The following is a 10,587-nucleotide window of genomic DNA, read 5'->3' on the forward strand; positions in this document are numbered from 1 at the left end:
ATAACCACGGGATGTCGGGGGGGGGTGCTCTGAAGCCACTCTGGGGCCACCGCACTGACGCTGCCCTCCCCGGCCCTCTAATCCGGGGCCTGCGCCACAGCCTCGGCGCCCCACACCCGCCAGTGGCCTCACAGGGCCGAGGCTGCCCCTGGTTTCAGGAGCACGGGCAGACACCTGCGTGACGGGCTCAGGGCCCCAGAGGCCACCCGGAGGCCAGCTGATGGGCTCTGCTCCCCTCGATGGATCGTGGAGAGTATGGCACGCGGACAGCACGCGGACAGCACGTGCTCACGTCGCCCCTCCCCCAGGAGGGCGGGGACCAAATCCTGCTTGCTGCGGCGGTCAGCTTTCGTCCAGCTTTTCTGGGCAACTGGACCCGCCCTCCTCCACCGCACGAGCTGACTGTATGTGAAATCCAGGCTGCCTGGATCCCCCGTGGCTGGCCGGACGGACCCTCAGATGTGCAGGTGAAAACACCCTGGTTAGGGCTTAGCACATGCCAGCTTTTTTCTTTTTTTTAAGACTTATTTATTTTAGAGTGAGCGTGCATGTGTGCGTGCACGCGCATGGCTGGGGGGAGGGGCAGAGGGAGAGAGAACCTTGAGCAGATTCCCTGCTGAGCCTGGAACCCAAGTGGGGGCGGGGGGGGGGGGGCTCTATCTCAGGACCCTGAGATCATGACCTGAGCCAAAACCAAGAGTCAGCCGCTCAACTGACCGAGCCACCCAGACGCCCCCCACGCCACCTTTGTTAAAAGCTGCCCAAGCCCTCTTACAAAGGAGGTGGCTGGTGGCAGGGAGTGTGGCCCACCGTGGGGTACGGGCTAGGCTTGACACAGAGAGAGCCAGGCCTGTTCCACTGCCAAGGTTCCCTCCAGGGCCGAGCCGGGGGGTTGGCTCTGTATGGCTGGGGGACATCAGAGTACCCAGGACCCCCGGCAGCCAGAGAAGAGGGTTCTGGGCTGCCTTTCACACCAGGGGCTTTGAAGTACAACTTTAAGGGCAACAGGCAACAGAAGGGGGGCAGAGGTGGGGTCTCAGGTGTGGAGGAGGGCTGACTCCAGAGCCTGCCCTGAAGGCACGTCTGCTGGGGAGAGCCTGCCAGGCCCTGTCTGCTTCACCTCTGCCTCCCCTCTTCCTGGCTGACTGTTCTAAGGCTGTGTGATCTTTGTGCTCTCCTCATGTGGGCGCAGCCCTTTACAGTTTACAAAGGCTTTGCGGCCTCCATTTTCCGGTTGAATTCTGCTAACAGCCTGAGGTAAGCAGGGTTGGACTGGTACCACCTGAGGCCCGAGAAGGGAGGCACTGGGGCGAGCTGGCTGCGGGGCTGGGGAACCCCATCCACGGCAGCCCTGGCTCCACCATCAGCTCCTCAGCCAGCCAGTGGCCTTGTCCAGCGTTGAAAAGCGGATCAGCTTCAGGCAGGGCGGCTGGGGCTTCCTGTCATCCCAGAGGTATTCAGGGGACAGCACTTTGGAGGGCTTGTGCGAGAGGAAGCGACGGTTCAGGTGGCTCTCCTCCTGCCAGGCTGCCATGATGCCATTGGCCTTGTCTGCCAGGATGGCCATGTGGCAGCCCCTGGTAAACTCGTACACCCTGGCCACCCGTCCCCCAAAGACGGCCCCACCATAATAGAAGTCCCCCTCGCCGTCTGCCACGAAGGCGGTGGAAACACGCCTGCGCTCATAGGGGAACTGCTGGCGAGGTACAGCATAGTAGCCTGGGTGAATGGCAGCCACCAGGTCCCCCAAGGTCTCGGGGCCCCATGGGTTCCGGAACACCATGTCCACATCGAGGCAGAAGAGGTAATCCACCTCCTGGTGCGCGGTCTCAGCGATGTGCCGGCTGATGGTCTCCATCCGGCGCGTGGAGATCTCCTCCCAGCGGGAGTGCTTCTGGATGGGGATGGTGCTGAGGCTGCGGCCGGGGCCCAGCGGGACCCGAGGAACGGCCGCAGGGTCATTAGTGAAGACATAGTACCGCACCCGATAACCCTGCATGAAGAACCGCTCGGCCGACTCCAGGAAGTGCTGGATGAACTGGGTGTACCTGGCAGGGAGGAGGGTGGGGGAATGACCTCATCGACCTCGCTCGGGGTCCCCACTACAGGCTGGCCCCTCGCAGGCCTGGGGCCTGGGCTCGGCCAGGCTGGGGTCCACCTCCCAGCTCCTCACTTTGAGATGCCACTCAGGTCTGAAACCTCGGGGTCCTCCTCTGTCACACCCCCACAATCACAGTACCAGCCTCTTCCTTCGTAGGAAGGATGCTTAACAGGGATTCTTAAATTCGCACACGGAGCTAACTTTTAGTGAGCACTTAACTAGGTGCCAGGCAGTGTTTTAAGGGATTCTTAGCTCCTTGCAGCCTCATAAACTCCCTAAAGGCAGGCACCACATCCCCATTTTAAAGTTTATTGATTTTTTTTTAGTAATCTCTACACCCAATGTGGGGCTCGAACCCATGACTCCCAAGATCAAGAGTCGCACACTTCACTGACTGAGCCAGCCACGCACCCTCCTCATAATCCCCATTTTAGAGGCAGAGACACTGAGGCTCAGAGAGAGGAAAGTGACCACATGGTAGGCTAAGTGGCTGCATCATGGTGAGGTGAGTGGTGCTGGGGGCTGTGGGGCTTGGGGCCCAGCTGGAGGAAACTGCAGGCCCGCACCCCACCTCCAGGTCAAAGCCGATGGAACCTGACCCAGGCGGGCCACCCATCATCTGGCCAGCACTTGCGGTATTGGGGCTCCACCGTGGTTTCTCCCTCAGGAGTCCCGGAAAGAGATGCAGGGGGAGGCTGCCAGGCCTCCTCAAGGCTAGGCTAGGTGGGGTGAGGGAGAGGAGAGGAAAGCAGGAGATATCCAGAGAGTAGGCAGGCCCAGACTGGGGAGAGGGGAGAGGGTCCTGAGGGCGGAGTTTGACCTGCCTGTGGCCTGACCATGGACCCCCAGTTATGCGAGGTGGTCTTGAGTGTTTCCAGTCCTTCATGCCTGCCTGCACTGTTCCAGGGGAACAGAGAGGGGTGAGGAGGCCAAGGGGGGTGTCCTCACAAAGGCTCCTGCTGCTCCCATTCCAGGGCCAGATCCCCTCCTCCAGGAAGCCCTCCCGTCATCACCCTCTACTCCCTACCTTCCCACACGCACAGCACCTGGTTCAGGGCTTTCCTGGCATCCAGGCAGGGTCCCATGTCCAGGTCTTGTCCCTTCCCAGACTGTAAGCTCCTGTGGCTCAGTGACATCCCCCCACCCAGCCCGTTACTCACTTCCCCACGGCAAACACCGTAACCCCGATGGTCAGGTTCAGCGGCTGGTAGACGTGTTGCAGAAGCTCAGGGTTGAAGGTTCCCTCAGAGACGATGGGCGCCAGCCAGGGTGTAAGCATCAGCAGCTCAGTAGGCCTAGCAGCAGGGCAGGCCATGGGGGGTGAGGCCCTTTCCTTGGGAAAACCGCAGCCTCATCCTGGCCCTGCCTCCCATGTTGTGTGACCTGGGGCAGCTTCATCCCTGTCTCTGGGCCTCAGTATCTGCCTATGGGAAGTGGGGATAAAAATAGCTCCTCCCCGGCATGGTCGAGAGGACCAGGAGTGATGCACATCCAGTGTGTAAGGGAGCCTAGCACTTCAGGTGCCTGCTAAGTGCCTAATGCATGAGGGGGAGCAATATCAGCAGGAACCCCGGATTGAGCACCTACTATGCAGCTGTGCCCCCCCTTTTTAAAGTAGGCTCCATGCCCAGCATAGAGCCCAACGTGGGGCTTGAACTCAAGACCCTGAGATCAAGAGTCGGACTCTCAACTGAACTGAGCCACTCAGGCACCCGGAGCTGTGCCTTTTGCAAACAACGTCTCATCTAGTCCTCCATCCAACCTGCTATGAAGGGGGTATTCTTATCCACCCATACAGAAACAGCTCAGAGCAGTTCGGTAACCTGCCCAAAGTTACACAGCTAGTGACAGAAAGGGACTGGAACCCAGGTCCCAGACTAGCTGGACCCCAAGGCCACCTGACATCCCCACCACCCCAGCTTATAAATCAGAGCTCTGCACCTGCCCGCCCCCCGCCGTGCCCCCCTTCCTCCCGCCAATCTCTCCATTCTGCACCCAGACCTTACCCAACACCCACCTCTGCTCCAGCAGCTTGGGCTGAGGGTACAGTGACCTGTAACCAAGAAGGGCCAGTGGTGAGGGGAGGCAGCCCCCAGCCCCCGGGGCCACAAAGGGGGAGATGGCAGTCTGCTTACCATGTCACCGGCTGGAACGGCTTCTCCCCCTTATACTGCAGTTTCATGTTGCTGGTGGCAGAGGCGAGAGAGAGGTGTTAGTGCTAGGGCGGGGGACAGAGCTACTCAGAGCGGGAAGGACAGAGCGGAGAAGAAGCAAACACCCCCATGGGGCAGGCACCATGCCAGGGTCCAGGCAGACTCCCTGGAGCCTTCCCCACTGCTCTGCCCACCCTGCAGGGGCTGGGCTCCTGCAGAAGCAGTCTGTCCGGGGTTACTGAGTGGCACAGCGGCAATCGGTACCCAGTGTCACCTGTCTCCAAAGCCGATGCTCTTTCAAGCATGTCACTCTGTAGGGCCCTGGCAGTGGGTAGAAGTTTTGAGAAGCTGCAAAGACCCGGTGATCCCAGGTCTGCCGCCTTCTCGCCTGGGGACCTGAGGTGAGTCACCTGAGCCGAGTCACCTGAGCCCACGGTGATGGTCACTTGCAGGACCCAGTTACACAAACAGCAATCAAGGTATTGCTTCGATGGTATTTGGTGGATGTAATTAACATCTACACCAGCTGCCCTTAGGTAAAGATGATCCTGCCGGGCCTGGGTGGGCTTGATAGAATCTGGTGGAAAGGCTCGAAGAACAGAACTGAGCTTTCTGTGAAGACATTCTGCCAGTGTCAGTGCCGGCCCGAGCTCCCTTCCCAGGCCTGCTCCCCGGATTCCAGACGGGCTCAGCTCCATCAGTCAATCTACCTTTCTCCCTCCCTCCTCCGTTCTGTGTCTATCGTGGAATCCTGACTCATGCCCCCACGCTTCCTCATCTGTAAAATGGGTAACCATCCCTCACCCTCAGAGCTGCCCTGAGAATCAAGGTGTGCGTCCATGCCCAGCACAGAGCAAACACTCGTCAAGACCCTCTTGTCCCTTTCTTGGCAGGCAGCCTGCCTGTGTGGCCAGCCTCCACTAGCTTCAGCCGAGGGCAGCTTGGGTGGAGAAGCAAAAAGGAGGGCCCTGCAGGTTTGCATAGAGCCTCTGGCTTGGCCACCAGCGGGCTGGAAGGACCTGGGGCCAGACATTTGACTCCTCGGGCTTGAAAGTCCTCCCAATGACATCCCCAGAGAGTGGAAGTGAGGCCCAGAGAAGGCAGAGGCTGCCCGAGGCCACCCAGGGCATGCAGCAGCTGCAGAAGAGCCTGAGGTCATCAGGCCAGACCACCTGAGCACACCGCGCCTGCCATTCACTAAGGAATTTTCAATATGGCATCTTTGATGGGGATAGCTTAAGCCTCCTTAAGTTTTCCTACCAATTTTTAGTCTATGCTTCTCTCTCGCTCTCTCTTTTGGTGGTAAAATGTACAAAACAAAGCTTTACTATTTTAACCATTTTTTTAAAAAGATATATTTATTTTAGAGGAAGGAAGAGAAAGAGAGGGTGGGGGTAGAGGGAGAGAGAGGGAGAATCTCAAGCAGATTCCCTGCTGAACGTGGGGCCTGATGTGGGGCTCGATCTCACGACCCTTGAGATCATGACCTGAGCTGAAACCAAGAGTCAGATGATCAACCAGGCACCCCTATTTTAACCATTTTTAAGTGCACAGTTCAGGGGCCTGAAGCACATTCACACTGTTGTGCAGCCGTCCCCACCATCCCTCTCCAGAACCTTCTCATCTTCCCAAACTGAAACTCCGTCCCCATGAAATGCTGACCCCCCCTCGGCCCCTGGTAACCATTATTCTACTTCTGTTTCAATGAATTTGGTTATTCTAGAGAGCTCATGTAAGTGGAATCCTGTAATATGTGTTTATCTTTCTGTGATTAGTTTAAACTCTTGAATCAACAATTTTTAAAAGTCAGTCTGTCACACTGGCTGTCTGCCCCAGTTTCCACCCAAACAAGCACTCAGGTCCCCACTCGGAAAGTGAGGGCATGCTGCAAAGGCAGGAAGCGAGGAGGAAGAGGGCCCACAACCCTGGCAGTTGGCTCCTCCCCAAGCCCAGCCACGCTCCAGCCTTATTAAAGCACTCGTTCAGTCATAAGAATACTGGAGCCACAGATGAGCCGGAGCCAAAAAAAACCAAAAAAACAAAAACCAAAAAACCCCGAAACAAAACAAAACAAAACAAAACAATTTCACATTTTCACACCCGTAGGTAGGAAAACCAAAAGTGAAGAAATCCAGATGAAAAGACAGGAAGATGTGGCCATTTAACACACACAAAATTTCTCCAACTTCAATCTATTAAAAAAAAGAGCTAAGTGGAACCAAAAGATAGACAAACTGGAAAGAAAAAAAAATGTAGCAAATACTTTGGGCCCAAAGTGGTGCCAGAGCCCCCACAAAGAGGCCAGGGAGAGAAGGCAGTGTGGCAGGTACATCAGGGAAGAGGAAATTCAGTTCGTGGGAAGGGGGTGGGAGAAAGGAGAGCCTCGGTAGAAATCAAGGAAATGAAATCGAAACTCAGGAGATAGCATCCCCCACCGCTCAAATCAGCAAGGTGGTTTAGTTGTTGCTTTTCACAACACCCAGTGCTTCCTCTAGTCCTGGCCAGGGAGTGACGTCTGTGTGAACAAGAGAATGGGAGCCTGGCCCAGGGAGGGAACTATCAAATGAAAGGATTTTTTAATATGGGAAAAAGCTTTATATCTAGAGCTGCTCATTACAAACTCATTTAGAATCCTGGAATTGGAGGGGGCACCTGGGTGGCTCAGTCAGTGAAGCATCTGCCTTCCGCTTGGGTCATGATCTCAGGGTTCTGGGATCAAGCCCCATGTTGGGCTCCCTGCTCAGTGGGGAGCCTGCTTCTCCCTCTGCTCCTTCCCTCGCTCATGCTTGCTCTCTCTCAAATAATTAAATAAAATCTTAAAAAAAAAAAAAAAAGAATCCTGGGGAATTGAAAACAACCGAAATCCCCCCCTGGTCCTTTGTGGGAAAGGGGGAGAAGTTCAAGAATTATGACCCAGTTCCTGGGGGCAATTAAAGGGTGGTGACCATGAAGAGGATGAACACACGCTGAAGAACATAGCCAGTTCTGGGAACACAGGATAAAAATCGCAAAAACATTATGATCACAAATCTTTTCTTTTCTTCTCTTTTTTTAAAGATTTTATTTATTTATTTGACAGAGATAGAGAGCACAAGTAGGCAGAGTGGAAGGCAGAGGGAGAGGGAGAAGCAGGCTCTCCACCGAGCAGGGAGCCAGACGTGGGGCTCGATCCCAGGGCCCCAGGATCATGACCTGAGCCAAAGGCAGACGCTTATCCAACAGCCACCCAGTCGTCCCGATCACAACTATTTTCAATAGCAAGCGGGCATTCTGCTTTTAGAACCAAGTTAGATGCACAGTCGATTCAACTAGAAAGGGCAGCAACCAACAAGTCGACCATGAACTTTGGAAGCAAAGTATAACTCAGACCGGTAGGACACAAGAGGGTATTTTTTCTTTTGTCTTTTCTGCTTTCCCGCTTCCTAATTGATTATATTCTGTGTTTGTAACAATGAAACATGCCTTGTGGTTAATTAGCAGTCTATGAACCAGATTTTAAACTTGCCTTTAGCTATCACGAAGATACCCCCCCCCTTAAGACTGTCCCAGCCCATTTTTCCACTCTTAACTATCAAAAAATCGGGTTTGTTATGTGGGGGAAGTTTGGTCCCCTGTTAAATTGTTCCTTGAATCCACACTGAACACAAAATTTTGCAAAAAGTCAAGTCCTAAGAGCACTATTTCCTGAGCACCTGCTGTGTGGTGTGTACTTCAGCTGACCATTTACAGGGGTCATCACACTCCATGCTCCAGGTGGCCCGGAGGGGACTTCCATCATCCCATTTTACAGATGAAGAAAGTGAGGCTCAGAGCCCTGCGGCATGCTCGAGGTCAAAGCACAGAGGAGGTGCTGCAGGGACGCTAGAGGACTGACATGGGAATTGTACTCCACAGCCCATAAATTACCCAACACTTATCAAACTGATCAGAATCATGAGCTTAGGACCTCATAACCTGCAAAGTGACCCTAAAAATCTCCCAGTGCCCCCACTCCAGGCAGCCCACAAGGCCCAAATTCTCCCTGCCCCATACTTACAAGATCTCTGGGCAGGGGAGGTAATACGGGACATAGGAGAAGGGCAGCCAGCTCTCCACATACATCCTGGGAAAGAAAAACACTTGTTGACTGTCATGAAGCTGAAAACCCACTTAGTGCACGTTGATGGGAGTCAAGGCACCCAGCGGGGTGCATCTGGGGATCCCCTACCACTCCTTGGGTCTGGCTGACCTCAGAGGGCAAAGCCTCCCGGTCTTCTGCAATGCGGCCATTATTCACCCATGCGGTCATTCATTCCCAGGGCAGGAATGTTTTTGATGCCAGGCCCTACGCACGGGGGAGTGGTGGTGAGGGGTGGTGGTGGTGGGAGGACTTCACAGAAAGAACACGTGGGGTGAATTGTGTTTGAATAGGAGTTCTTCATTAGCAAGGCTAGAAGAACGGTCCAGGCAGAGGAAATTGCAAGTGCAAAGGCCCGGAGGCCATTATTAATCGAAGTCCAGAAACCAAAACTAGTTTGGTCTTACTGGGGTTGGGGTTGGGGTTGAGGGACCGGTGTGCCAAGAGAGGTGGGTGGGACCTAGGGATCCATAAAGGGATCAAGGTTTGGGGGTTGAGATGCCAAGAAAGGGAGAAGCCTGGGGTGAAGGGAGGGCTCCATGGGGATATGCTCACCACAGAAAGCAGAGGGCAATGCCCAACAGCAGGCAGAATCCTAGGCCCAGGGCCAGTCTGCGGCAGCGCATTGCTGGGTGAAGCCTTTGAACCTGGGCACTTGGAGAGACTGAGTGGGCTTGGTGAGCCAGTCCACCTCTCCCAGGGCTGTCAGGCTCTGAGCCTGTGTCTCTGGGATCCGAGGAACACCTGCAAAGGAATGCTCCCGATATCCAGGGGATAGTGGCCCCGTCCTTGCTGCTCTGCCTTCCCCTGGGTGGCGCCAGCTATGACAGCTCCGGTAGGTGGACAGGGGGACAGTGGCTCAGTGCTCAGCCGAATCCTGCAGCTGTGCCTGGGGAGAGGCGGACCGTCCCCCTGCCTGGGCTGTCTTCCTCCCAACCCCCGCCCTCCGCGGGGAGCACACGGCGTCCAGCCCAGGGACTCGGGCGCAGCGCTGGGAGGGGCGCTTGGGCGGGGCTTGGAGAAGGATTCCTGGGGGTAACAGCGGGGACACCGGAAATCGAGCCCAGGGCCGGCCCAGCGGGGACACACTCGGCTTGGGCGGGGGCTGCGCCGAGAGGGGCCGCCGTGATGCCCTTGCGGTGGGGTAGGGGTGGGGGGTAGGATGGCAGCCGTGTCTTCCTCCGGGAGGCCGAGCCTGGGTCTCCAGGGGACGGCGGGAACGCGCTTCAGCTCTCCCTGGCTCGGTAACCTTGGGCAAGTCACTCTGCTCCCCCTCCACCCCAGCCTCCGTGTCCTCCCCCGCCAAAGCGGTCCGCACCCGGGGGCCTGGTGCCCAGACGGGCACCCGACTTCCGCCCGCCACTGCGCCGCGACGCGGGACGTGGGGAGCGCGACTGTCCCCGCGGGCTGTAGACTCACCCCTTGCGACCGGACGGGGTTTAGGACGGACGGAGGGGAGCACCCCGGGCCGGAAACCAGGGACTCAGCTCGCCAGGGCCCCGACGATACCCGGTGGCCGCGCCTGCAGCCGCGCCCGGGGCTCACTCTGGGGCAAGGCCGGCGGCCGGGAGGAAAGGAGCCGCACGCCCCGCCCACCCGCCAGCGCGATCCCGCCCCCGCCCCCTCCACCCCCCCCCCGCCCCCCTCCACCACCCCCCCCGCCCCCTCCACCCCCCCCCCGCCGGTCCCAGCCCCTGCCCACCTGCCGCCCGCGCCCGCCCCCGGGGTCCTAGCGCGCGGGGTCCCCTGGGCGCGGTCTCTCCTGGCCATCTGGGCGGCAGCCTCTCACGCAGCGGACCCAGCCCGGTAGCGAGACGAGCCGGTCCGGGAGCTCAAGGCGAGGGTGAGGGCCTGAGAAATCAGAAAAACTTTCATGTTTTTAGAAGAACGTGGAAACAATCACAGGAAGGAAAAACCAGCTGAACATTGCACTTACCTTGCGGTTTAGCTCAGGGCCTCCGAAATCTCTCTGAGCCTCCCCCCTCCCCCCAAAAAGAGTTACCATACTTTCCTCCTACTTGTTGGGGTAGCATTGACCCTTGTTCACTCCAGCGACTCCCGGGGGCCCAGGAGGACCTTCTTACATCTTACCAATTCTGGGGACAGACCCCGTGCCAGTGGGTCGGGGTCACCCAGCAGGCCTGAGCTCCAGGCTCCCAGGGTGCTCACTCTCCTCCTGGGGCCTCACTGTGCTAGGTCCTCCCTCAGTCTTCCTG

The 10,587-nt window shown here is 57.1% G+C and overlaps 1 protein-coding gene across 3 annotated transcripts; it reads right to left on the reverse strand.

The window, feature by feature from the left end:
- Positions 1-504: 504 nt before the first annotated feature.
- On the reverse strand, positions 505-10,206 carry GBGT1 (globoside alpha-1,3-N-acetylgalactosaminyltransferase 1 (FORS blood group)). 3 transcript variants are annotated; one of them, XM_064580106.1, is made up of 7 exons: positions 10,074-10,196; positions 8,927-9,115; positions 8,291-8,356; positions 4,237-4,287; positions 4,119-4,154; positions 3,262-3,396; positions 505-2,048 (listed from the first exon to the last, which is right to left on the reverse strand). In XM_064580106.1, exons 1-7 carry the CDS (start codon positions 10,139-10,141, stop codon positions 1,364-1,366), a joined length of 1,230 nt encoding a protein of 409 aa, XP_064436176.1. In that variant the 5' UTR covers positions 10,142-10,196; the 3' UTR covers positions 505-1,363. The 3 variants fall into 3 exon arrangements, with proteins under 3 accessions (XP_064436176.1, XP_045739403.1, XP_064436177.1); XM_045883447.3 differs by lacking the exon at positions 10,074-10,196 and adding an exon at positions 9,791-9,950; XM_064580107.1 differs by lacking the exon at positions 3,262-3,396 and having other exon boundaries at positions 10,074-10,206.
- Between the last annotated feature and the right edge of the window lie 381 nt (positions 10,207-10,587).

The sequence above is a fragment of the Mirounga angustirostris genome, unplaced genomic scaffold, assembly GCF_029215605.1.
Source record: "Mirounga angustirostris isolate CCGP_5_RB_7025 unplaced genomic scaffold, mMirAng1.0.hap1 SCAF_15, whole genome shotgun sequence".
Classification (NCBI taxonomy): domain Eukaryota; kingdom Metazoa; phylum Chordata; class Mammalia; order Carnivora; family Phocidae; genus Mirounga; species Mirounga angustirostris.

Coding starts and splice junctions, on each gene's coding strand:
- GBGT1 (XM_064580106.1), bottom strand. CDS start 10,141: ATGGCCAGGAGAGACCGCGCCCAGGGGACCCCGCGCGCTAGGACCCCG. Junction 4,288..8,290: donor CTCCCCTGCCCAGAGATCTT/GTAAGTATGGGG, acceptor CTCTGCCACCAG/CAACATGAAACTGCAGTATA. Junction 3,397..4,118: donor CCCAAGCTGCTGGAGCAGAG/GTGGGTGTTGGG, acceptor CCCTGCTGCTAG/GCCTACTGAGCTGCTGATGC.